Source organism: Ornithorhynchus anatinus, chromosome X5 (assembly GCF_004115215.2).
Source record: "Ornithorhynchus anatinus isolate Pmale09 chromosome X5, mOrnAna1.pri.v4, whole genome shotgun sequence".
Classification (NCBI taxonomy): domain Eukaryota; kingdom Metazoa; phylum Chordata; class Mammalia; order Monotremata; family Ornithorhynchidae; genus Ornithorhynchus; species Ornithorhynchus anatinus.
This window is the reverse complement of record NC_041753.1, coordinates 3,100,089-3,127,545: the sequence shown is the minus strand read 5'-3', so window position 1 is coordinate 3,127,545 and position 27,457 is coordinate 3,100,089. Positions and strand designations below refer to the sequence as shown.

The 27,457-nt window shown below is 50.0% G+C and overlaps 2 protein-coding genes across 2 annotated transcripts; one reads left to right on the top strand and one right to left on the bottom strand.

Moving 5' to 3' along the window:
- Positions 1-2,575: 2,575 nt before the first annotated feature.
- LOC114808070 (SLAM family member 9-like) lies at positions 2,576-5,717 on the top strand. The gene is made up of 4 exons (XM_029055493.1): positions 2,576-2,633; positions 2,935-3,252; positions 3,733-4,059; positions 5,599-5,717. Exons 1-4 carry the CDS (start codon positions 2,576-2,578, stop codon positions 5,715-5,717), a joined length of 822 nt encoding a protein of 273 aa, XP_028911326.1.
- Positions 5,718-14,241: 8,524 nt separating this feature from the next.
- FCRL6 (Fc receptor like 6) lies at positions 14,242-23,821 on the bottom strand. The gene is made up of 6 exons (XM_007655737.3): positions 23,175-23,821; positions 21,458-21,478; positions 19,703-19,945; positions 17,500-17,793; positions 16,350-16,643; positions 14,242-14,976 (listed from the first exon to the last, which is right to left on the bottom strand). Exons 1-6 carry the CDS (start codon positions 23,203-23,205, stop codon positions 14,837-14,839), a joined length of 1,023 nt encoding a protein of 340 aa, XP_007653927.2. The 5' UTR covers positions 23,206-23,821; the 3' UTR covers positions 14,242-14,836.
- Between the last annotated feature and the right edge of the window lie 3,636 nt (positions 23,822-27,457).

Here is a 27,457-nt window from a genome sequence, read left to right as displayed (position 1 = left end):
CCTGACTCTAGTGACATTTCTACTTTCTGTCCTCTGCCACTGACCCCCACCTCAGGGCCTCCCCTTCCCCAACAATCCTGCCTGGATCCAGTCTGGGCCCTTTGTGGCACAAACACCTTAAAAGCTCTGTGCCTCATTTACCTCATCTAAAAATGGGGATTAAGGCCGTGAGCCCCATGGTAGAACAGTGCTTGGCACATAGTAAACGCTTAACAAATACCATAATTAATTGTTTAGTACAGTCATCTGCACACAGTCAGGGTTCAATAAATATGATTGACTGTTACACCCCCTGTTGTACTCTCTCAACTGCTCTACACTGTAAGCTTGTTATGGGCGGGAAATGTGACTGTTCATTGTTATATTGTACTCTCCAAAGCACTTAGTACAGTGCTCTGCACAAAGTTAGCACTCAGTAAATACGATTGAATGAACTGCTTAATTCAGTGCTCTGCACACAGTAAGCGCTCCATAAATGACTGACTGATACCAACTCTGTTGTACTCTCCCAACTGCTTAGCCCAATGCTCTGCACACAGTAAGCACTCAATAAATACAACTGATTGATTGACTGGTCCTAACTCTGCTGTATTGTGCTCTCCCAACTGCTTCATGCTCTGCACCTAGTAAGCGCTCAGTATATTGATTGATTGATTGGTTGTTTGACCAGATCTGAATCAGGGGCCATCTCCCAGTAGGATTCCTCCCCACCATACACACCATCACTGGTATTTATTGAGTACTCAGTACTGCACTAAGCAACAGGGAGAGTATACTAGACCCAAACCCACATTCCCTGCCCTCTGGGAGTATACAATATAATGGGATCTGCGTGGAAGCAGTGTGGTGTAGTGACAGAGCATCAGCCTGGAAGCCACCAAGGCCCAGGTTCGAATCCAAGTGCTGCCACCAGCCTTCTGTGTGACTGCGGGCAAGTCTCTTAACCTCTGTGAACCTCAGTTTCCTCACCTAAAAATGAGAATAAGACCTACCTTTCTACCCACTCCACAGGGAGGTTGTAAGGGCAATAATGAGATCAGTATTGCAAAAGCTCTTTGGGAATAAAAGCACTATACAAAAATAAGGTATTGTTATAAATGGCAGAGACAGATTCAGTTCTTCTCCCCCTTCCCAGTACCACAGCACTTATGTTCAGATCTGCAACTTATTTATCTGCACTGATGTCTGTCTCCCCGACTCTAGACTGTAAGCTCACAGTGTTCAGGGAATGTGTCTGTTTATTGTTGTATTAATAATAATGATGGCCTTATTAAGAGCCTAATATGTGTGTCAGGCACTCTTCTAAGCAATGGGCTGAATTCAAGATAAACGTGTTGGACACAGTCCCTGTCCCACATAGTCTTAATCCTCATTTTACAGATGAGAGAACCGAGGCACAGGGAAGTTAGGCAACTTGTCCAAGGTCACACAGCAGACAAGTGGTGGAGTTGGGATTAGATTTCATTGTACTCTCCCAAGCTCTTAGTACAGTGCTCTGCACACAGTAAGCTCTCAATAAAGATAATTAAATGAATAAATGATTAAATGAATAGGGAGATAAAATGTAGGGAGTACAATGTATTAGGAGGGACTTTCTTATACAATTGTTTATTCAGCTAAATACACACAGGTGGTTTCTTCTGTCCCTGTTTCCACCCGGGTCCCCAAGACTCCCCTGGAGTTTGTAGCTGCAGGTCAGAGTCACTGAGACCCCTCCCCACCCCCATGGCCACCCCAAGAGAAGGCTTCACCCTCAGTGAGGAAACAGGAGACGGCTTGGGGGTCAGAGATCATAGGCTCTAATCCCAGCTCTGCCATTTGTCAGCTGCATGACTTTGGGCAAGTCATTTAAGTTCTGTGTGACTCAGTTACCTCATCTGTAAAATGAGTGAACCTTACATGGGACAATCTGATAACCTTGTATCTACTCCAGTGCTTAGAAAAGTGCTTGGCACATAATAAACTCTTAGCAAATACCATTATTATTATTGTTATGGGGAAGACAATCCCCGAAGGGAAGCACTTGTCTTCCGCAGAGGCCCCGTCGCTGGCCAGGTCCAAGGACCCCGGATCCTAGAAGATGTTCTTCCTTGCCCCTCGCTGTAACTGAGCGGGAGGTGTTCAGGTCCCCAGAGCAGCAGGGGAAGGTGGGGACTACCACTTCTGCCATTGCTGGCAAAATAATCACCCACTTCCCCATTGCATTTACTCTCTCTCCCAACCACGATGCACCTCTTGGCCCTTGGGCCCTCTCCACTTCTCCTTTCTAAGAGAAGGCACCAAAGCCCAGAAAGCAGTGAGTGATGCTGGGGTTTGGCTGGTAGGTCTCCTCTGAGGACCCCCCGTACCCCCAGATCTTCTCACAGAAGCTGGGGTTGGGGGGGCCACAGGGAGAGATCGGCGGGTGTGAGGGGAATCATAGTGGTTGTCACTGGGAGCTGATCTCCAGGGTGAGGGCAGGGCATGAGGCAGGAGCAAGAGGAAGTTAGAAGAGCAGAAAAGGGAGGGTTATATCCACTGGTCCCCACTTCACAGCCGGACTGTCCCCCGAGCTGGGGCACTAGGGGTGGCCAGAATGGAGTGGTCTCCCCGGCCCCTCTCTCTCCTGCTGCTGCTTCTCCAGGCCCAGGTGGGTGAGTGACCCCGGGGGCCTGAGCAGCCGGCTAACCTCTCGCCCCAGCTGGGGTCCTGAGGAGGGGTGGAGGTGGGGTCCCATGGGGAGCTCTGGACTGTATGTTCCAGCTCTGCCATGGTTGGGGGGGGAAAGATTGGGGAGGGGAGACGTGGGGCCGAGGAAGCTGGTGGTGACCCCCAGGGTGGATGGGAGAGGGCAGACTGATGTGGGTCCACGGCAAGGTGAAGAGAGTGTCCCCTGGGACCCCAGGTCCATACTGGGTGGGAGGCTCCAGCCTGCAGGTTCCTCTGTGTTCACAGAGACAGGAAGCCAACGGGAGCTGATTGGGGCCATTGAGGGGTCAGTCACCCTCCCCCCGGACATCCTGGCCGGGCAGCGGGTCGAGAGCATCATCTGGACTTGCAACGGAACTGTGGCCGCGGTGATCTCAGTAGGACCTGGAAACCTCTCTCACACCATCAAAACCTTTCAACGGTACAGGGAACGAGTGAGTGTCCCCACAGATGGCTACTCCTTGACCATCAGCGACCTGGACCTGGGGGACACGGGGACCTACAGGGTGGAAATCTTACCCAGGACCACTTTCAGGACTTCGGATTACTTCCTACAAGTCTTCTGTGAGTCGGTTTCCAGGAGATGACATTTTCCCATCTCTCCCCCGAAGTGTCTAGGTCTAAAGGATCTCTTCCCTACCAACCCCGACCCCAACAGTCCCCCACCCCCATCCCAGGCCAGATATCCAGGGGAGGCCCTCACCCCCCCGAGCCCTGACTCCAAGGGGAGGCCCACCCCATCCCAGCCCTGACTCCCTGGGGAGACCCTCACCACCCCAGCTCTGACTCTCTGGGGAGACCTTCACCCCTCCAACCCTGACTCCTGAAGGAGACACTCCCTCCAGTCCTGATTCCTGGGGGAGACCCTCCCCCCAATCCTAACCCCTGGGGGAGACCCCACCCATCCCTGACCTCCAAGAGAGACCCTCCCCATCCCAGCACTGGCCTGTAGACTCCCCCAGAGCACCCTCCGCTCATTTTGGCTCCAACCCTACCGCTCTCCTCCCATGGTTCCCCAGTATCTCCCCCAGGGCGGGTCCACAGGGCTGTCCCCCTCGACTCACCCTTCTGCTCATGTCCCCCCTCCACCGCCCACACCCGGCACCTCCTCAGAGCCCCTGCAGGAGCCCACGGTCTCGGCGAGGCCCACGGGGTGTAACAGCGGCTTCTGCAGTGCCTCCCTGACTTGCTCTGTGGCCGGAGAAGGGGCCGGCGTGATGATCAGCTGGTTGCCCCTGGGGCTGGGGGCTATGGGTTCCTCCAATGGCTCTGTCCTCAACATCTTCTGGAGGGACAGTTACACGTGCACCGCCAGAAACCCTGTCAGTAACAGCTCCTTCACCTTCCACACTGACTGGCTACACTGTCCAGGTACCGGACCTCAGATCTCCCTCTTCAGCCCCCTCACCCCCACCCCGGGACTGGGCCAAACCCCTGCAGCCTGATCCCTCCTCCCCAACACTTACTCCACCAACCCCAGGCTCGGCTCTGCGATTCATCAACCATACTTACTGAGCGCCCAGCTCGTGGCGAGCCCTGAACTAGTCAATCATGGTATTTATTGAGTGCTTACTATGTGCAGAGCACTGTACTAAACACTTGGGAGAGGACAATACAACAGAGTTGGGAGATACATTCCTTGCCCAGAAGAGCTCGGGACACTCCAAGGAAAAGCTCAGTGGCTCTAATGGAAACCATACGGGGAGGGAGTCAGGGGATGGGGTTTCTAATCCTGGCTCTGCCGCTTGTGTGCTGAGCAACCTTGGGCAAGGCACTTAACTTCTCTGGGCCTCAGTTTCCTCACCTGGAAAATGGGGATTCAATATCTGTTCTTCTTTCCCCTTAAACTGTGAACCCCATGTGGGACTGGGATTGTGTCCAACCTGATTATCTTGTATCATTATCTTGTTAGATTAGGATAGATTATCTTGTATCTACCCCAGTGCTTAGTATAGCTCCCTGTCCCACATGGGTATCACAGACTTAATCTCCATTTTACAGATGAGGGAACCGAGGCACAGAGAAGTTAAGTGACTTGTCCAAGGTCACACAGCAAATACAAGCTTATCAGATTGGACATGTTGCTGTCCCACATGGGGCTCACAGTCTTCATCTCCATTTTACAGATGAGACAGCTGAGGCCCAGAGAAGTGACTTGCCCAAGGTCATAGAGCAGAAAAGCGGAGGAGGCAGGATTAGAATCCAGGTCCTTCTGACTCCCAGGCCTGTACTCTATCCACTAGGCTAGAAGCTCCTTGAGGATAGGGGAATCTTGCCTTCTAACTCCACTGTGCTCTCCCAATTGCTTAGTATAATGCTCTGCACAGAGAAAGTGCTCAATAAATATGATTGATTGGTTGTAGACATGCTCTTTGCCCTCAAGGGAAATCTGTTGGGTCAGGGAGTGGCACCTACTACCCACTCCGACATGGACAATCAGTGAAATTTACTGAACTATTGTGTGCAAGACACTAGTCTAAGCACTTGGAATCAGAGAGAAGCAGCATGGTATGGTGGATAGAGCTCCAGCTGGAGAGTCAGAAAGTTGTGTGTTCTAATTCCAGCTCCACCACTTGTCTTCTGTGTGACCTTGGGCAAGTCACTTCACTTCTCTGTGCCTCTGTTGTCTCATCCGTAAAATAGGGATTGAGACTGTGAGCCCCACTTGGGACAGGGACTGTGTCCAACCTGATCTGCTTGTATCTACCCAGTGTTCAGTACAGTGCCTGGCACAGAGAGAGCACTTAAATACCAGAGTTATTATTATTACTTAGAAGACTCAATCCCTGTTCTCACTGAGCTTACAGTCTAGCAAGCAGATACCCTCTCCCCTCATTCTCTGCCTACCTTGACCCAGTTCTCCTGAAAACCCCCAGCTCTTTTCAACACCCCCCTTCCTCTCTGTTCCAGGGTCCCAGAAATCAAGACTCACCGGCGTGATGTGGACACTCCTTCTCAAGGGGCTTCTCCTCCTCGTGCTCCTGGGGGTCCTGGCGACCAGGCTCACCCTGGGGCAGCCCCCTCTGTGATCCCGCCCCCTCACCAAACAGTCCGCAGGGCTCAGAGACGCCGGACTCTCCCTGAACTGTCCCTTCTTGCCTCTGTCTCAGATACGGAATCACTCACCTTTAATAATGTTGGTATTTGTTAAGCGCTTACTATGTGCAGAGCACTGTTCTAAGCGCTGGGGTAGATACAGGGTAATCAGGTTGTCCCACGTGAGGCTCACAGTTAATCCCCATTTTACAGATGAGGTAACAGGCACAGAGAAGTGAAGTGACTTGCCCACAGTCACACAGCTGACAAGTGGCAGAGCCGGGAGTCGAACCCATGACCTCTGACTCCGAAGCCCAGGCTCTTTCCACTGAGCCACGCTGCTTCCCCTGCTTTACGTCTCCTGTCTCCCAGAATCTCCTGGGACCAGTCCTCAGATGGCTCTTGCTCTGGAGAGAGGATTGTGGGAAAATAAACTCTCAGTGGGGGATCTCTTGGTGGTGACCACTCTGACCGTGTCTGTCTGTCCTTACCCCCCGAGTGTCCCTCGGTGCCCAGGAATATCATTTATTGCACACTTACTTGTGCAGAGCACTGTATTAAGTGCTTGGGAGAGTACAATAGAACAAATATAACAGACACATTCCCTGCCCACAGTGAGCTCACACTCTAGAGGGGGAAGGTGGAAGTGGACTGAAGATCCCGGATTTGCTCCCTTTGCTCATAATAATAATAATAATAATGTTGGTATTTGTTAAGCGCTTACTATGTGCAGAGCACTGTTCTAAGCGCTGGGGTAAACACAGGGGAATCAGGTTGTCCCACGTGGGGCTCACAGTCTTAATCCCCATTTTACAGATGAGGGAACTGAGGCACAGAGAAGTTAAATGACTTGCCCACAGTCACACAGCTGACAAGTGGCAGAGCTGGGATTTGAACTCATGAGCCCTGACTCCAAAGCCCGTGCTCTTTCCACTGCGCCACGCTGCTCCTCTACTCATCCTCTGCTCATCCCCCTCCACTCATATCTGTGATTTATTTATTTCTATTAATGTCTATCTCCCCCTCTGGACTGTAAGCTCCTAGTGGGCAGGGAATGTGTCTGTTGCATTGTTATATTATACTCTCTCAAGAGCTTAGTATAGAGCTTTACACACAGGAAGCACTCAATAAATATGATTGGCTGACTGACATCGCCTCTATTGGGGGTCTCTTTCAAGCCTGGGTCCCATCTCCCTGCCTACCCCTGGGTTGGGGGGAACCCATTCAGTCAATCATTTACTGAGTGCTTACCGTGTGCAGAGCACTGTACTAAGCACTTGGAAGAGTAGAAGCAGCATGGCCTAGTGGCAAGAACATGGGCTTGGGAGTCTGAGGGCATGAGTTCTAATCCCGGCTCTGCCACTTGTCTGCTGTGTGGCCTTGGCCAAGTCACTTCACTTTGTACCTCAGTTACCTCACCTGTAAAATGGGGATTAAGAATGTGAGCCTCAGCTGGGACAACCCAATTACCTTGTATCTACTCCAGCTCTTAGAACAGTGCTTGGAACATAGTAAGTGCTTAAATACCATTATCATTATTATTTTTACAAAGAACAATAAACCGCCCCATCCCTCTCTGGCAACCCCATTTCTTCCATTTCCCACCCTCTGTAGTGTCTAGTTGTCGTGTACACTAAAGCAGTTTGCCGGTGCCAAACCCACACACAAATAGGTGTGAGGTAATGAGATAGGCCTGGGACCCACAGTCTAAGAGGAAGGGAGGGCCAGATTCTTATTCACATTTTACAGAGGAGGAAAGAGGCCCAGGGTGGTGTGGTGACTTGCCCAAGGCCATGTAAAAGGGCCAGTGGCAGAGCAGAGACCACCAGCCCAATCTTCGGACTCCCAGATATAGGCTCTCTCCATGCGGCCTCCCTGTTCTAGCATTCTCTCATCACCGTTGGAGATTTGGATGATTGAGCTGGTTGGTCTGGTTGGATAATGGCATTCACACAGATGATAAAGTCACTCAATCATACTAATTGAGTGCTTACTATATGCAGAGCACTGTACTAAGCACTAGGGAGAGTACAATATAACAATAAAAGACACATTCCTTGCCCATGACAATTTTACAGTCTAGAGGGGGAGAAGGATATTAATAAGCCAATGGATCTGATAGGATACTGACATTTCTTACATTGCTGTGCCTCATGGGGTATTTTCTCCTCTCCTTCCTTTTCAGGGTTGTGGGGGGACCCCGACAGCCACCCCCCAGCACTATCTAGGGGCTTCTCCCTTCTTAACCTGGAGAAGCAGCGTTATATAGTGAAAAAGAGCATGGGCCTGGGAGTCACAAGGGTGTGGGACCTTGGGGAAGTCACTTTATGTCTCTGGGCCTCAATTACCTCATTAGTAAATTAAGACTGAGAGCCTTATGTGGGTCAGGGATTGTGTCCAACCCCATTAACTTGCATTCATTCATTGAATTGTATTTATTGAGTGCTTACTGTGTGCAGAGCACTGCACTAAGTGCTTGGAAAGTACAATTCAGCAATAAAGACAGGCAATCCCTGCCCACAACAGGCTTACCATCTATAAGGGAGGAGACAGTCATCAAAATAAGTAAACAGGCATCAATAGCATCAATATAAATAGAATTATAGATATATACACAAGTAAACAGGCATTAATATCTACCCCAGGGCTTAGAACAATGCCTGGCACATAGTGAGCACTTAAATGCCACCATTCTTATTATTTGTCCTCCTGTCACTGATACTTTCCAGGGAGGTCTTTCAGGCTATTCCCCTGCCTCCATGTCCAACCCTTTCTACCCAACCCGGACCAAGAAGATCCTCTCTGAATGGTCAGAAGAGTCCTAAGGAACTAGAAAATGTGTCCACCAACTCCACTGTAATGTCATATTGCACACTCCTTAGCAGTTAGTACAGTGCTCCGCACACAGAAAGCGCTCAACAAAAACGATTGTTGGATAAGCGTTCCCCAGAGACTGAGAGACTGGCAGTCGAGTAGAGTTGACCTACTCTGGGTGGTCACAACGTCTCGGTTTCTTTAAGCTTTCCTTGGCAACCAGCTCTCGTCGTCGTCCAATCTTTACTTCCTCTAGTGGGGCTTCTTAGCAGTACGATGGCTTGAGGTTAGACCTCATCAAATATACATGTGTACACATAGATTTTCATACTTCCACACACTCGTGTAACACAGACATTTCAACCGCTGTGTGTGCAGTGTTCATTGGTGACTCTCCAGTGGTTGATGGCTAACGGGGTGTGTGTATGTGGTGTACATGTGTGTGTTTGTGTGTGTGTTAGGGTTGTGGCCACATAAAGATGACTGCTTTATTCCCAACTGTTCCTCGATTATGGTATTTGTTAAGCGCTTACTATGTGCCAGGCACTGTACTAAGTGTTGGTGTAGTTATAAGCTAATCAGGTTGGACACAGTCCCTGTCCCACAAGGGGCTCTCGGTCTTATGCCTTATTTTATAGATGGGGTAACTGAGGTCCAGAGAAGTTAAGTGACTTGACCAAGGTCAATCAGCTGATAAGTGGTGGAGTAGGGATTAGAACCCAGGAGCTTCTGATCCCAGGCCCATGTTCTATCCACTAGGCAATGCTGCATCATCATCATCATCATAATAGTATTTGTTCAGCACTTACTATGTGCCAAACACTGTGCTCAACATTGGGACAGATAAAATCCAATCAAATTAGACACAGTCATGCCCAGGTTTGGGAAGGGGCTAGGAGGGAGGAAGGGAGGAAGAGAGAAACTTTTCCCACTCTAAACCATAAGCCCCTTGTGGGCAGGGAAAGTGTCTGCCGACTCTGTTACAATGCATTCTCCCAAGTGCTTATTACAGTATTCTGCAATAAAAAAAGATACTCTTTAAGCACGTACCATAAAAAGATACTTGAAGCTCATAAGCCAAGCACTGTTCTAAACCCTGGGGAAAATACATGTTAATCAGTTGGGATACAGTCCCTGAGCCACAAAGGGGGCTCAGTCTCAATCCCCATTTTGCAGATGAGGTCACTGAGGCCCAGAGAAGTGAAGTGACTTGCCCAAGGTCACACAGCAGACGTGGCAGAGCTGGGATTAGAACCCAGGTCCTTCTGACTCCCAGGTCCGGGCTCTAGCCACTAAGCCACGCTGCTTCTGCACAGAGTAAGCGCTCAGGAAATATAACTGATTGATTGATAGATTTAGTCCCCACGGGGTTGGAAGGGAGGAGGCCGACTGAATTCCTTGCGTCCAATTGGACGGTGAGGTACCTGGTGACATCACTGGTTGCCGGGAAAGTTTTCCGTGGCCTGTGTGGGGGACAAGAGGGCAGCCGAGAGCGCCACCTGGCGACTCACACTCTTCTTGCTCCAACGACTGCCTCGTGACACGAAGGAAGCCCCAAGCAGAACACGAAGGGGTCTTTTTTTTATTATTTTTAAGTGCCGTCAAGTGGTTTCCGAAACATAGCGAATCCACGGATATACTTACTCCAGAACGTCCTGTCCTCTGCCTTAATCCACAGCCTTTCTAATGGTTCTTCCGTTATACTTGTTATGGTCTCTATCCATCTAGCGGCCGACCTGTCCCTTCCACGTTGTCCCTTGACTTTTCCCGTCATTACTGACTTCTCCAGAGAATCCATCCTCCTGATTATGTGTCCAAAGTATGCTAATCTAAGTCGAATCATTTGGCCTTCCCAAGGGTCTATAATTTATCTAATAATAGCCAGGACCTTCCTGGCCCAGGGAAGCCTCCGTGACACACCACACCTCTGATCACCAAGATTAATGTGAAAAGATTTTTTTTTTACTTAGCTTTACCAACATGCAAAGGAGAGACACATATACTCACATACTCCAATACCAGTCTGTGGTTAAAGGTGCCCATTTTGCCAATACTTCTTCTTTCTGCTTCCAGGTCTTGCTGCCTTTGCTGCTTTCCAGTACTGCTCTCCTACTGCTTCAGTGCTTGCTTCCCTCTGTAGCTCAACATGCCTCAGTCTACCTGCTGCTGCTTATACACCTTCCCCCCCCCCCATCTGCTTTAGCTGTGACAGCTGGGTTCTACGTGGCAGTCATTGATTGGTCCAAGCCCGTTACCGGGTAGAATGGGGAGAGAAAGCCCCACCTCCCTCCATGCTCTGCCCCCACAGGCCGGCAATCACCTGCCTCAGGTAGAGCGCATCAGTACCTTTGCAAAGTCTCTCTTTTGTTGTAGTTGTTTGCGGGCTCACAAAGTCACTGGTCAGGCAGCTTGTTGTGGGCTCCCCACAAATAATAATAATTATTATTATGGTATTTGTTAAACACTTACTAGGTGCCAGGCACTGTAGAAAGCACTGGGATGGATACAAGCAAACTGAGTTGATCATAGTCTCTGTTCCACGTGGGGCTCACAGTCTCAATCCCCATTTTACAGATGAGGTAACAAGCAGAGAGAAGTAAAGTGACTTGCCCAAGCTCACACAGCAGCCAAGTGGCAGAACCGGGATTAGAACTCTTGACCTTCTGATTCCCAGGCCCATATTCAACCCACTATGCCATGATCCAGACTGGGTGTTGGGGGGTGGTTTGTGATTGTAGGGTCCCCCCGGTTTGCTATTGTAGGGTCCCCCGTGTTCGTAATTGTAGGGTTGTTGAGCTACCTCTGATTTGACATGGTAGGGTCCCCAGCCCTCATTTATCCCGTTCATTAATTCATTAATTCATTCACTTGTATTTATTGAGCTCTTACTGTGTTCAAAGCACTGTTCTAAGTGTTTGGGAGAGTACAATATAACAATAAATGGACACCGCTGTCCCTGTTTTATTATCGTAGGTCCCCTAGGCTCAAGCTCCTTAAGAATAGGGGTCATATCTACCAACTTCATTGAATGGTTCTCTCCCAGGTACTTCATAAGGTGCAGTGTACAATACAGTACAGTGCTCTGCACACCACAATTAGCGCTAAATACCACCGATTGATTGATTGAAAGATCAACCCCACACACACTAGAGTACAAGTGCTTGTGGGTAGGGAATGTGTCCTTTTGTTATTCTGTACTTCCCAAGCACCTGGTACAGTGGCCAGCAGCAAGTGGGCACTTAATAAATGTTAGTTATTTTCCAAGCTACTTCAATACTCTACTATTACTATGACTATTACAGGACCCTCTGGCTAAGCCCACTGGAGTCCATCTTTCTCCTGAACTCCTTCCTGTGAACCAAAATCCATTCTTCTTCCCACCAAGAAGCAGGGTGGCCTAATGAAAAAAGCACAGTCCTGGAGTCAGGAGACCCAGGTTTGAATCCTGGTTCTACCACTTGCCAGCTGTGTGACCTTGGGCAAGTCATTTAACTTTCTTGTGTCCAACCTATATCTGTATCTTCCCCGGTGCTTAGCACAGAGCGCTTAATACTCCAACTATTATTATTGTTATCATTGTCTTGAATCCTTTTAGGTTTGCTCAGAACCGAGGCGGCAGGATTTGGAGAAGGAAGAGAGGCAGGTTGTGGAATTTATTGAGCACCTATTGAGTACAGAGTATTGTTCTGAGCTCCTGGGAGAGAGCCACAGAAGTGAAACGTTTCCTTCCCTCAAGGAGTTTGCAATCTAATGATGGTATAGAATCAGCCTATTGTTTATAGCCCAGCATAGAGGCAAGGGGCATCGTGGGGGGCAGGGGGTGAGCTCAGCACCACCCCCAGCCCCAAGCTTCTCCAGCTCCTGCTTACTGCATCCTCCATTCAGTCATTCAATCGTATTTATTGGGAGCTTTCTGTGCGCAGAGCACTGTACTAAGCACTTGGGAGAGTACAGTACAGCAATAAACAGACACATTCCCTCCAGGGGCCTAAAGACTGGAAGTTCATTGTGGGCAGGGAACGTGTCTACCAACTCTGTTATACTGTACTCTCCCAAGGGCTCAGCACAGTATTCTGCACACAGTAAGCGCTCAACAAATACCATTGATTGATTGATTGATTGAACTCCCCGTGAGAAAACCAAGCAGCAGCGGTCACTCTCATCAGCAGGGGATGCCCTCAGTCAATCCAGTTTACTGAAAAGACAGTATCAGTATTTATTCATTCATTCATTCCATCATATTTATTGAGCTCTTACTGTGTGCAGAACACTACACTAAGCACTTGGGAGACAGTACGGTATTTACTGCTGCAGCAGGCTGGGAGCAGTCATGGGTGAAACAGCTCTCCAAGCCTGTGATGGGATCAGAGATTAGATTAGTCTGACAGGACCTGGTGTCCAAAGAGTCCAATGGGTTCGGCAATTGTATTTATTGAGCGCTTACTGAATGCAGAGCACTTTACTAAGCACTTGGAGATTACAATATATCAATATCATGGCAGCTGGCATCCAGGACCTGTGTCCCTTCGTAGTATTGCAGCTGTCATTTCCAGAGGCATTTTCCAGAGCGAATGTGGCTGAATCTGTCACTCCAAACTGACCCTGTTCTTTGGTCACACCCTGTCCCTAGCCTTTTTTTAATGGTACTTGTTAAGCACTTACTATGTGCCAGGGACTGTTGTAAGCACTAGGATAGGAACAAGGTAATTAGGTAGGACACAGTCCATGAGCCATATGGGGCTCACAGTCTGAATCCCCGTTTTACAGCTGAGGTAACTGAGGCACAGAGAAGTGAAGTGATTTGCTCAAGTTCACACAGCAGGTAATTGGCAGAGCAGGGATTAATAATAATAATAATTATGGTACTTGTTAAGCGCTTACTATGTGCTAGTCACTGTTCTAAGTGCTGGAATAGATACAAGCTAATCAGGTTGAACACAGTCCATGTTCTACATGGAGCTCACAATCTTAATCCCCATTTTACATCTGAGGTAACCGAGGCACAGAGAAGTGAAGTGACTTGCCTAGTGTCACACAGGCTGTGTGACATTTATTGTGTGGCTTAGTGAAAAGAGCACAGGCTTGGGAGTCAGCGGACATGGGTTCTATTTCCGGCTCCACCAGTTGTCTGCTGTTTGACCTTGGGCAAACCACTTAACTTCTCTGTGGCTCAGTTAGCTCATCTGTAAAATGGGGATTAAGACAGTGAGCCCCATGTGAGACAACCTGATTACCTTGTATCTACCCCAGTGTTTAGAACAGTGCTTGGCACATAGTAAGCGCTTAACAAATACCATCATCATCATCATTATTATCATCAAATGGAAGAGCAAGGATTAATAATAATAATTACTAATTATGATACCTGTTAAGCATTTACTATGTCCCAAGCACTGGGGTACATACAAGTTAATCAGATTGGACACAGTCCTTTTTTTATAGATGAGGTAACTGAGGCCCAGAGAAGTTAAGTGACTTGCCCAAGGCCACACAGCAGACAAGTGGCCGAGTCAGGATTGGAACCCAGGTCCTTCTGACTCCCAGGCCTATGCTCTATCCACTAATAATGTTGGTATTTGCTAAGCGCTTACTATGTGCAGAGCACTGTTCTAAGCACTGAGGGAGATACAAGGGTGATCAGGTTGTCCCATATGGGGCTCACAGTTTTAATCCCCATTTTACAGATGAGGGAACTGAGGCACAGAGAAGTTAAGTGACTTGCCCACAGTCACCCAGCTGACAAGTGGCAGAGCCGGGATAACCAGTAACTACCATGCTGGTAGTCTGCTTCCTCCCACGTTTGATCTCCCTAGAAAAGGATGGAGGGGGAGATAGGTTGGTGGGCGGGTAGGAGGGAGGGGTCTCCGCTGGGGTGGGGGTGAACAGGGGCCGTGGCAGGGAGCAGAGGCAAGGTACAGGTGGAGGAAGGAGGATAAGAGCCCCTCTGTCAGTGGCGGTGGTGGTCTGTGGAGGTGGCGGTCCACTGAGGTGGTGATCCGTGATGGTGGTGGTCCGTGGTGGTGGTCTGTGGAGGTAGTTGTCTGTGGGGGTGGTGGCCCTTGGCAGGGGGGTGGTCCCTGGAGGTGGTGGTCCGTGGCAGTGGTGGTTAGTGTCAGTGGTGGTCCGTGGCAGTGGTGGTCTGTGGAGGTAGTGGCCCGTGGCAGGGGGGTGGTCCCTGGAGGTGGTGGTCCGTGGCAGTGGGGATCGGTGGCGGCAGAGGTCAGCGGCAAGAACCTGCGGCCGGCTTTTTCTGTGCTGAGACATCAGCCATCGACCAGGAGCCAGGGAGCCACTGGGACTACCGCTTTCCTCTGCTCCGCTCCCCGAACCGGATTCTCTCCCGTAGGACGACGTAGAGTCCTGTGTCCACGGCAAACAGGATTCCCGTCGCCAGGGTGGGCAGGAAACGCAGCCAGCAGGGGAGAAGGACACCTCGACCTAGAAAAACGTATCCGGGGTTGGGATGGGAGGAGAATAGTTAGTGTGGTATTTATTAAGCTCTTACTATGGGCCAAGCACTGTAGATCCAAGTTGTGAGCTGGCAATGTGTCTCTCTATTGTCGCATTGTACTTTCCCAAGCACTTAGCACAGTGCTCTGCACACAGTAAGCGCTCAATAAATACAATTGAATGAATACAAGATCGTAGGGTCTCAGTTGGGGCTTCATGGAGAAGGGAGAACAGGGATTGAATTCCCATTTTGCAGATGAGGGAACTGAGGCACAGAAAAATGAAGCGACTTACCCAAAGTCACACAGCAGACAAGTGGTGGAGCTGAGATTAGAACCTAGGTCCTTCTGACTCCCAAGCCCATGCTCTATCCACTATCTTCTTAAAAGAAACAGCACGGCCTAGTGGATAAGAGCCCGGGGCTGGGAGTCAGAAGGCCGTGGGTTTTAAACCCAGCTCCATCACTTGTCTGCTGTGTGACCTCAAGCAAGTCGCTTTGCTTCTCTGGGCCTCAATTACCTCATCTGTAAAATGGGGATTAAGAACCTGAGCACCATGTGGGACATGAACTGAGTCCAACCTGATTTACTTGTATCCACCCCAGCTCTTAGTACAGTGCCTAGCACATAGTAAGTGCTTTACAGTCCTCTAGACTGTAAAATCATTACGGTCAGGGAACGTGTCTGCTAATTCTGTTGCATTGTACTCTCCTGTGTGCTTAGAACAGTGCTTTGCCCAGAGTAAGTGCTCCATAAATACCACTGATTGATTAACAAAGACCACAATTATTATTTGATAATAACCCATGTCCCCTCACACACTGGAATCCTCCAACCCAAACCAACAATACTCTTGTATTGTACTCTCCCGAGGGTTTAGAACAGTGCTCTGCGCATAGTAAGCACTCAGTAAATTCCATTGATTGATTTATTAGCAAAGACCACGATTATATGTACATATCTACAATTCTATTTATTTACATTAATGCCTGTTTACTTGTTTTGAGGCGTATATCTCTATAAATCTATTTGTTTATATTGATGCCTGTTTACTTGTTTTGATGTCTGTCTCCCCCCTTCTAGATTGTAAGCCCAGTGTGGACTGGGATTCTCTCTCTTTATTGCTGAATTGTACTTTCCAAGCGCTTCGTACAGTACTCTGCACACAGTAAGCGCTCAATAAATACTACTGAATGAATGAATGAATGAATAATGACCCGTGTCCCCCTCACACACTGGAATCGCCCCCCACTCAACCCAGCGTGATGGGACTGGGGAAAGGGCCCCTGGACACCCCTCAGTGAGGGGTGGGGTCCGCTTCTACACCCTCTGATCCCCTGGTGCCCTCAACCCCGACCTCACCGGACTCACGCTGCACCCGGATCTGCAACTCGGGGCTCCGTTTCCAGACGCTCTTGGTATCTGTGGCCGCCTCGCACCGGTAGGAGCCAGAGTCCCCACTCTGGGCTGCCGGGATCCGGTGCTCCGGGGAACCATCCCAGCCCCGCACCGTCCGGTTGTCTCGGAGGAAGGAGAAGAGGAGCCGGGAGTCCGGCCTGAGGGGGTCCAGCCGTGTGTCACAGGTCAGGGTCAGCGGGCTCCCCTCTCTGGGGTCGACAGAGGCGGCGGCTCTCAGCACGGGTGAAGGGAACAGCTCTGGGGAAGGGCAGACTGGGGGTTAAGGAGTGCAGAGCTCCAGGGTTGGGGGTGTGGGACCCCTTCGTCTCATTCCCCCACCACCCGATCCCACGCATGCCAGGATTGGCCTCTCTCCTCTATCAACCAATCGATCCGTCGTATTTATTGAGCGCTTACTCTGCGCAGCGCTCTGTACTAACTACTAGGGAGAATAGAGTATAACAGTGGGTAGACGTATTCCCTGCCCACAAGGAGCTTACAGTCTAGGGGATTGTTAAGTGCTTACTATGTACCAAGCCCTGAACTAAGCACTGTGGTGGACAAAAGCAAATTGGGTTGGACTCATTCTATGGTCCACAGACAGACATTCACATAAATAAATGAATTACCAAGCAATCAGTGGTATTTATTGAGCACTTACTGTACACAGAGCTGTATTAAGCGTTGGGAGAGTACAATATAACAGAGTTAGTGGTCATGTCCCCTGACCACAAGGAGCTTACAGACTAGAGGGGGAGACAGACATTCATACTAATAAATTAGCAGTCAATCAGTAATATTGATTGAACACTTACTGCATGCAGAGCACTGACTAAGCACTTGGGAGAATACAATAATAATAATAATTATTATTATTATTATTATTAATAAGGAGCTTTCCATCTAGAGGGGGAAACAGGCATTCACATGAATAAATCATTTACAGAGATGCTGTGGGGCTAAGGGTGGGGTGAAAACCAGCTGAACCTTTGGCTGGGGCCTTCATCCACCCCAAAAAATGGTGTGGGGGGCCGCCTCCCCTCCCCATCCCTCCCGCCCCCCCCACTGCCTGTCCCTTACCCCCTCCAACTCAGCCCTCCCCGTCCATACTGACCTTTGACCTGGAGGTTGACTGATTGTGACATCACATTCCTTGACCCCCTTGACTCCTTGACAATTGCAGAGCAGTGGAAAAGATCCTCTCTGGCTTCCCCGGCCCCCCGGGCCTCCCCTGCCTCCAGCCTCACAGACACGGAGGGGAGGGTGCCATTTCCTCCCAGAGAGCGGATGGGCTGCCCATCCCAGTGGTAGGTCACTTGGGAGACGGCCTGGCCCTCCCGGCTCCGGCAATGCAGAGTCAGGAGGTCACCTTCGAACAACCAAGGCGGGGCCTGCAGGATCAGCATGGCTGTGGGAAGCAGCATGTGAGAAGTAGCCGTGAGAAGTAGTATATGAGAAGCAGCTGATTGAATGAATAGTGGTTAGAGCCCAGGGCCCGGGAATCAGAAGGTCATGGGTTCTAATTCCTTCTCTGCCACATGTCTGCTGTGTGACCTTGGGTGAGTCACTTTGCTTCTTTGTGCCTCAGTTCCCTCATCTATAAAATGGGGATGAAGACTGTGAGCCCCATGTGGGACAGAGTCTGCGACCTACTAATTAACTCATATTTACCCCAGTGCTTGGAACAGAGCTTGACACATAGTAAGCGTTTAACAAATACCACAATCATTATTATTCTTCTTTTAACTTTTCTTTCTTCTAAGGCTCCAATGGGCTGGACTTCACAACTCCTGTCCGCTTCCCCTGATGGCCTCATTTTAAGATTAATAAAGATAAGAATAATAATTGTATTTGTTAAGTGCTTACTAGGTGCCAAGCACTGGAGTAGATACAAGAAAATCAGGTCTCACATGGGGCTTCATAGTCTATGTAGGAGAGAGGAGGTGTATTGAGTAGTGTAGCCTAGTGGATAGAGCAGATGAAGGAACTGAGGCATAGAGAAGTTAAGTCACTTGCACAATACTACAATTATTATTTCCTAATGTCCCTCTCACACACTGAAAGCCCTCCACTCCCCACAACCCAATGTGATTGGGCTAGAGAAAGGGTGCCTGGACACCCCTCAGTGTGTGACCCTGTGCAAGTCACTTCTCTGTGCCCCAGTTAATTCATCTTCAAAACGGGGATTAAGACCTTGAGCCCCATATGGGACAGGGACTGCATCCAACCTGAATATCTTGTATCTACCCCAGCGCTTAGTACAGTGCTGGGCACATAGTAAGTGCTTAAGAAATACTATTTTAAAAAAAGGGTCACACAGCCGACGAGTGGCAGAACCAGGATTAGAACCCATGTTCTCTGACTCTGAGGCCTGTATTCTTTCCACTAGGCCATGCTGCTTCCTTTCTGAGTTTCTCCTTCTGTTAGTTAGTCATTCAATTGTATTTATCGAATGCTGTGTGCAGAGCACTATACCCTGTGCTTGGGAGAGTACAATATAAAAGTAAACAAACACATTCCCTGCCCACAATGAGCTACAGTCTGGAGCCCCGCCATACTCGTGCTCGAAATTCTGCACATATAGAAACCCCTGGCACTTGCTGGGATCTCAGGAGCCAGCGGGGACTCCTCCCATGTTCCCCCACACACAACCAATGGGTGATCGGACATGTGACCTGCTGCTCCCAGGGTCTTAACTCGCCTGGGTGGTCGGGACTGGTCCAGATTTCCTGTCTCCCACCACCAAAAACCCATCCAAGGGAGGAGTACAGAGATGGTGTCAGAAACAGCTGGCTGACCCTGGCTTGGGGTGGGGATGCTCTCTCTGACCTTTGAGAGAGAGGGACATGAGGACAGAAGAGGGAGGGAGGGAGAGAGAGAGAGAAAGAGTAGGAGAGGGAGGCAGAGAGAAGGGGGTAGAGAGAAGAGAGAGAAAGAGGGAAGAAGATAGAAGGGGTAGAGAGAAGAGAAAGAGGGAAGAAGAGAGAAGGGGGAGAGATGGGGAGACAGAGAAGAGGGAGGGAGGGAAAGGGAAGAAGGAGGGGAAGGGAGGAAGGAAGAGATAAGGAGAGAAAATGGGAGAAGGGGAGAGAGACACCGAGGGGAAGAGAGAGAGGGAGATTATATAGAGAAACGGACAGACAGACAGAGGGAGGAAGAGAAGGGAAGAGAGAGGGGAAGATGTATATAGAGAGACAGAGAGGTAAGGAAAGAGGAGGGAGAGAAGGGAGAGAGGGAGATGGAGAGAGAGGGAGAGAGATAGGGAGTGGGGAGAGAAAGAGAGAGATTCTCCTGGGTCCCAACGGGCCCCTCCTCACCTCCGGAGACAGTCAGGGTCACAGGGTCACTGAGGGCCGAGGCTGGTCTCCGGCAGGTGTAGACGCCAGCCGTCTGAACAGGTATGCTCTGGCCTGGGGTTTCTGCCCACACTCGGCCCTCTCGATACCACGTGGTGTTTCCCGGGGCCTGGGGGCTGGTCTCTCCGCACGTCAGGTTCGCCGACTCCCCACTAAACAGGGTGGTCCACGGAGGCTGGAGAGTCAGTGCTGGCTTGGGGGCGGCTGTGGGGGGACGAGAGGGGAACGTCCCAACTCAGAAGGGGTGAGGTTGCCCTGGAAACAGCCCCCCTCCTTGCCCCGGCTGGAAAATCTCCCAAAGAGGGGCTGATGTGGGGCATGCTCCGGGCGTGGGGTCAGAGGTCACCCTTAGACCTGACCGCTCAGTCCTCTCGGGCCTTTAGGCACAGGGACCCAGCTGATAAATTGTCAAGAGCCCCCCACAGTGCCCTGGGCGTGGATGCAAAGGTCATCCTGGGAACAGCCCTCTCCACTTTCTCAGGCCATAAGGTGCAGGGTCCCAGCTGGCAAATCACCCAGAAATGGGCTGATGTAATAACAATAGTAATAATAATAACAAGGTCAGAGGTCACCTGGGAACTGGCCATGAGGTGCAGAGTCTCAGAGGACGGCCCTCAGGTGTTTCTCAACAGCCAGGGGTGGGGAGGTGTGCCAAGGTGGAACTGGGCATCGGCAACCCCAAGGTCAAAATGCCATCGGTGACGTAACCTCTCTGGCCAGAGGGGGTGGGACAGGCAGATAAGTGTCCCTCACCTCCGTGCCCACCCAATAAGGTATGGAAGGGAAGGGAGCGGAAGGGGTGGAGATTGAACAGGAAGGAAATTGGGACCACCCAAACCACAGGTAACAAATACCTGTCGCCTCTGGTGCTCTGGTCTCGCTTGGAGGATCACAGCGGTAGCAACAGCCACTCACGTGTCTTTCCCTGCCCAGAGCACCAGATGCCATTCTGCCACCAGAAACAACGCACAGAGACAGGGGTTGCGGGACGGGTGAGTGTAACGCATAACTGGGTTTAACGCATAAGTGGGTAATGTATGAGTGTAACGCATATGTGAGCTTAGTGCATAAGCGGGCAATGTATAAGTGAGTATAACGCACATGTGAGTTTAGTGCGTAAGTGGGTAGCGTATAAGCGATTGTAACGCGCAAGTGAGTTTAATGCATAAATCTAAGGCATAAGTGGGTTCAGCGCATAAGTAGATTGAACGTTTAAGTGGATTCCTCCCAAGTGGGTGCGCACATGGTGAGAGCTAGCCGCCTCACCACGTGCAAGTAGCGCCTACGCAAATTTAACGCCCAAAGTGGGTTTTAACGTGCAAGTGGGTTTAGCGCATAAGTGGGTGCGTACATGGTGGGAACTAGCTGCCCCACCACGTTCTGAGTAAACCATAAATGAGCTCTGCCTGGGTGGGCCCTGGTGTCCGTCCACACGCGAGTAACATACCAGTGTAATCCTCCCTTAGGGAAGCTCTAACCCCATATTCCTCCCAAAGGGTAAGCTTTAACACCATGTTTCCCCCAAAAGGGAAGGCTGATTGTCGCATCTAAAGAATTAATTAATTCAATTCGCCCCGTGGAATAAATTCTATACAAACTCAGGTTTTCCGTCCCTGGACTCTCTCTCTCGCCGCACTGATTCCGAAAGAACCTGTCCCCGGCGACGGGTGACAGGAGGGGCCGGGGGTTGGGGGAGACCCGCCAGGGGAAACTCACCAGATTGGTCACTGCTGGCAGCTACAATAGAACAAAGATGGAGCTAAGTTAGACAGCAGGAAGGATGATGGGCAGCATTGCCTAATGGAAAGAGTTAGGGCCTGGGAGTTAGGAGACATGGGTACTACTCCCAGCTCTGCCGCTGGTCTCCTGTGTGACCTTGGGCAAGTCGCTTAACTTCTTGCCGCCTCAATTATCTCATCATGAAAAAGAGTGTGAGATCCCTCCCTCTTAGACTGTGAACCCCTTGTGGGATGAAGACAATCTGAGTTTCTTGTTTATTATTGATTTGTTCGTTCAATTACTTATCTCATTTACTCCAGCTTTAAAAATTTTTATGTCTCTCTCCCTCTCTGGAGTGGAAGCATCTTGGGGGAAGGGAACAAGCTTCATCTTCTGGAGTGTATTTTAATGTCTGTCTCTCCCATAGATTGCAAGCTCCTTTATTATGATATTTGTTACCTGTTTACTCTGTGTCAGGCACTGTACTAAGCGCTGGAGTAGGTACAAGCTAAGATAGGACACAGCCCATGTCCCACTTGGGGCTCATAGTCTTAATCCCCATTTTACAGATGAGGTAACTGAGTGAGCGAGACATTAAGTGACTTGCCCAAGGTCACACAGCAGACAAGTGGTGGAGCTGGGATTAGAACCCAGGTTCTTCTGACTCCCAAGCTTGTGCTCTACCCATTAGGCCATGCTGCTTCTCGGAGGACAGGGGTCATTTCTACCAACTCTATTGTATTGCACTCTCCCAAAGCTCTTAGTATAGTGCTCTGAATAAAATAGGCACTCAGTAAATACCATTGATCAATTCTTTGGGTTGTGTTCCTCAGCAATTAATTCTGTGCACAGTACCCAATAAGTGCTCAACAAATATTACTACCATAGCTCTTAGTTCCAAGGAAATGCTTAGTAGATCCTATAATTACCAAGCATTATTGACCTGCTGAATAGAGTTGGGAAATACAGTGATGGGTGTCTGAGTTAGCAGAGGCCCTGCCTGACTGGTAGAGTTTGCAAATGAAACTCTTTGATTCCTTTACTTCTTCCTTCCCACTTTTTCCCCCTGCCGGGGTATTGACCTGAGATTCTAGCTGGGTCAAGAGTCAGGAGAAGAGACTATAGGCTCCACCTCTACACTGTAATTTCCCCCTCTATGCTCTAAGATCCTCTCTAGACTGTAAACTGCCCCTTTAGACTGATAACTGCCCCTCTAGGCTGTTAGCTCCCCTTTAGGCTGTTAGCTATCCTCTAGACTATAAGTTTTCCTTTAAGCTGTTAGCTCCCTTCTAGACTGTAAACTTCCCTCTAGATTCAAGCTCCCAAATCAGCCTGTGGAGATCAGTCTGTGATGGGTGTGACATCTCCCCACTGTCCTCTGCCTAAGGATTCCAGCCCCTCTCAGGAGGGAGAGATTGGAGTTTCCTTCCTAAAAGGGGAATCCAGTTGGGTTGGAGACCCCACACACACACTGGGACCCCAGGGGAGCGCCCCAGCATCAAGGTGAAGGCTCAGATTCTCCCCACCGCCTCCCCCAAACCCTGGGCTGGCCATGGTTTTCACCTGTCTGCCTCCAGTTTCTGTCTCGCGGCACACCCTCGGTACCTTCTCCTTCCCTATGCCCTCTTTCCCCGTCGCTCCAGCTTCCTGTCACTGACATCGCCACTCTTCTGAGCTCCGAGACCCCCACGGGGGCGACGCTACCCCCACTCACCTAGGACCAGCAGAGTCACACAGAGCAGCATGGAGAGGGACCGGCGGGTGCAGACCAGACCAGACAGTAGGTGGGCAGACGGAGCCAGGCCCGGGCAGGCTGGCACTTCTCCGGGCTGAAGGGCAGCGTTCTTCTCACTCGTTCATTCATTCATTCAATAGTATTTATTGAGCGCTTACTATGTGCAGAGCACTCACTAACACCACTGGGGCCTCTGGGAGGAATGGGGTGGGTGAGTCTGTCTGGTGTGAGGATAGAGGAAGTGGGGAACATTCTTTTGAAACGTCAGCAGCCTCACCTCCTCCTGACCCTGCTGGGAAGTAGCCAGTTTCCACACTCTTCAAACCAAATCCTGATGTCACTGGAAGCTCTAAATAACCTGCAGTCTGCCCCCGCCGCTCCAGGCCCCTTCCCCACCCTGTGGATGGGGCCCAGAAGCCCAGTTGGCAACCTGGCACTGGAGACCCTCAAGTCCTTAAGTCTCTGACCGTGTCCCAGCAGGTTGGGGGCCGGTGGAGGGGAGCTGTCTGGAGGAAGATTCTCTTGCATTTCACTCAGACTGCTCCACCGAGAGGGTCCTGCGGATACAGCACGGGCCTGGGATGCGGAAAGTTGTGGGTTCTAATCCTGGATCCATCACTTGTCTGTTGTGTGACCTTGGGAAGGTCACTTTACTTCTCTGGGCTTTCTGTTACCTCTTCTATAAAATGTAAATTATTATAATAATGATGGTATTTGTTAAGCACTTGCTTTGTGCCAAGCACTGTTCTAAACACTGGGTGCTTACCATGTGTAGAACACTGTATTAAGCATTTAGGAGAGTACACTATAACAGTTTTAGTAGACCCATTCCCTGCACATAAGGAGCTTATGGTCTAGAGAGGGAGAGCTCTTTTGTTCTGGGTTCTAATGCCGGTTCCTGGCTCCTGACACATAGTAAACGCTCAACAAATACCAGTATTATTATTATTGTTGTTATTATTATTCTCCTCTGCCAAGCTCCTAGTTCAGTGCTCTGCAGCCACTAGAGGTTCAGTAAATTCCATCGATTGATTCATTCAATTCAATCGTATTTATTGAGCACTCACTGTGTGCAGATCACTCTACTAAGTGCTTGGAAAGTGCAATTCAGCAACAAATAGAGACAATCCCTACCCAACAACGGCTTCACAATATAGAAGCGGGGAGGCAGACGACAACAAAACCAAAACAAAGCAAGTTAACAGGCGTCGATAGCATCAATATAAATAGAATTATAGATATATAGACATCATTAATAAAATGAATAGAATAACAAATATGTTCATATATACGCAAGTGCAGTGGGGCGGGGAGTGGGGTAGAGCAGAGGGAGGGAGTCGGGGCGATGGGGAGGAGGAGGAAAAGGGGGGCTCGGACTGGGAAGGCCTCCTGGAGAAGGTGAGTTGATAAAGTGGAGAAAATACTCTGCACACAGTCAGAGCTCAATAAATACGACTGAGTGAAAAGGTAACTGGGGGTTAAGGGGAATTAGAATTGAATAAACTCACCGCATCCAGGCCCAGAACCCAAAGCAGACTTGCCCCATCCCCGATTCGGTTGCCTAAGCCTTCCTCAGCAAGTGGCAGTATCCCGGCGTGGCCACCAGGCGGCGCCAGAGACCGGCGGAGGCAGCGGGATCGGGGTCGCTCGCCCAGCATTCATTCATTCATTCACTCATTCACTCACTCACTCCTTCGATGGCATCTATTGAGCGCTTACTGCGGGCAGAGCCCTGGACTAAGCGCTTGGAAAGTACAATTCGGCACCAGAGAGATACAATCCCTGCCCAACGACAGGCTCACAGTCTAGAAGTGGGAAGACACACATCAAGACAGGCATCATAGCGTCAATATAAATAAATAGAATTGTAGAAACACATCATTAATAAAATAAATCGAATAATAAATATGTACAGATATACACGAATGCTGTGGGGCGGGGAGGGGAGTAGAGCTGCGGGGGCGAGTCGGGGCGATGGGGAGAGGAGGAGGGGCAGAGGAAAAGAGTAGATCGCGTCTGGTGGACAGACGATGGACAGACGGAACGACAGATGGACAGACAAATGGAGAGACGGGCGGATAGCCAGCTTGGCGTAGTGGATTCAGCTGGGCCTGGGAGTCAACAGGTCATGGGTTCTAATCCCAGCTCTGCCACTCGTCTGCTGTGTGGCCTTGGCCAAGTCACTTCACTTCTCTGCGCCTCAGTTACCTCATCTGGAGAATGGGGATTAAGACTGTGAACCCTAGGCAGGACAGGAACTGGGTCCAACCCGATTGGCTTGTATCCACCCCAGTGCTTAGTACAGTGCTTGGCACATAGTAAGTGCTACCAAGTACAGTTATTAGTATTACTGTGGACAGACCGATGGATGGGCAGGCAGACGGACTGGTGGATGGACAGATGACCGGACGGACAGACGGATGGTTGGAGAGGCAGACGGGAAGGATAGTCAGACATTCATTCATTCAATTGTACTTATTGAGCATTTACTGTGTGCAGAGCACTGTACTAAGCTCTTGGGAAAGTACAGTACTACAATGAACAGTGGCATTCCCTGCCCACAACAAGCTTACAGTCCAGAATGGGGGAGACAGACAAATATAAATAAATAAATGACAGATATGGACATAAGTTCTGTGGAGCTGAAAGGGGGGAAGAGCAAAGGGAGCGAGTCAGGGTGAAGCAGAAGGGAGTGGGAGATGAAGAAAAGTGGGGCTTAGTCTGGGAAGTCCTTTAGGAGGAGATGGGCCTTCAATAAGGCTTTGAAGCTGGGTGAGAGTAATTGCCCAGCAGATTTGAGGAGGAAGGTCGTTCCAGGTCAGAGGCAGGACGTGGTGAGGGGTTGGCAGCGAGATAGGGGAGATCGAGACACAGTGAGAAGGTGACAGACAAATGTACCGATGGACACCCTCCTCCCGGGTGGCCCTTCCGGAGGAACGAGGAAGGGGTGTCCCGTTGCCTGGTGGGAGGGAACGGATAATTATAATAATAATAGTATTTGCTAAGGGCTTATTATGTGGCAAGCACTGTTCTAAGAGCTGGGGTAGATACAAGGTAATCAAGTTAGACCCAATCCCTGTCCCACATGGGGCTCACAGTCTCAATCCCCATTTTACAGATGAGATAACTGAGGCCCAGGGAAGTGAAGTGATTTGCCCAGGGTCACACAGCAGACAAGTGGCAGAGCCAGAATGTTCAGGGGACTTGGGCTGCGGCGGGGAAAGTCACCCAGTCCTCCCCAGGGAGGGAGAAAAGGAGTAGGAGTTTAGACTTCCAGCAGAACTTCCAACCTGTAAGGGATGGGGGTGGGGGTGGGTCTCCTTCCTCCGCGTCTTGGCTGAACGGTGGGGCAGGCGAGGATGGCGGGGGCAGGGGCCACAGAAGAGGCTCAGAGCGCCTTAGCTGGTCTTCCCAGGCTATGGCCTAATGCCCTTTGGCGCGTGGGCAGCTGTTCCTCAGGGCCGGGGTCACAGAGGGCAGGTCTGGGATTGTCCCTCTGTCGTCCTTCTCTTCCTCCTGTCTCCCTCTTCTCCTTGTTCTCATCCCCTCTCTGTCCCTAATCTCCTTTCCCTGTCTGCCTCTCCTTTTTCCTTCTTTTCCTCTGTCCCTCCTCTTTTTTCATTCTCTTTGTCTCTCTCCTTCTGTGTCTCTCTTCTGTTTCTGTGTATCTTCCCCTCCATGCCTCTCTCCTTGATTTCTCTCTCCTCTATTTCTGTGTCTCTTCCTCTGCCTAGGTGTCTCTCGCCTCTCCCTCTTTCTTTGGGTTTCTTTAAACTGTGTCTTCTCTTTGTCTCGTCCTCCCACAGTATCTCCCCCCTCTGGGTCTCTTCTCTGTCTCTCTCTTCTATTTCCATGTCTCTTCTCTGTGTCTCTCCTCTATTTCTGTATCTCTCCCTCTGCCTTGGTGTCTCTCTCTCCAACTCTGTGTCTCTTCCCCTCTGAATCTCTCTCTTTTATTTCCGTGCTCTTCCCCACTGTGTCTCTCTCCTCTATTCTGTCTCTTTCCTCTATCTCTGTGTCTCTTTCCTCTGTCTCTGCCTCTCTTCCTCTCCCAGGTGTCTCTCTCCCTAAGCTATCTCTTCACCTCTCACTGTGTCTCTGCTCCACCAACGTCTCTTTCTCGTTCTTTCCCTTTTCACTGTCTGCCTCGCCCCAACCTTTACACCCACCCACACCAGCTCCTGTTCCTGAGTAATGAATCAATTTAATAATAATAACGATGGTACTTGTTAAGCTCTTCCTATATGCCACGCACTATTCTA

Coding starts and splice junctions, on each gene's coding strand:
- FCRL6 (XM_007655737.3), bottom strand. CDS start 23,205: ATGCTGCTCTGTGTGACTCTGCTGGTCCTAG. Junction 19,946..21,457: donor TGCCAGCAGTGACCAATCTG/GTGAGTTTCCCC, acceptor GTCCCCCCACAG/CCGCCCCCAAGCCAGCACTG. Junction 17,794..19,702: donor GACCCTGACTGTCTCCGGAG/GTGAGGAGGGGC, acceptor TGCTTCCCACAG/CCATGCTGATCCTGCAGGCC.
- LOC114808070 (XM_029055493.1), top strand. CDS start 2,576: ATGGAGTGGTCTCCCCGGCCCCTCTCTCTCCTGCTGCTGCTTCTCCAG. Junction 3,253..3,732: donor TTACTTCCTACAAGTCTTCT/GTGAGTCGGTTT, acceptor GCGGGTCCACAG/GGCTGTCCCCCTCGACTCAC. Junction 4,060..5,598: donor TGACTGGCTACACTGTCCAG/GTACCGGACCTC, acceptor TCTCTGTTCCAG/GGTCCCAGAAATCAAGACTC.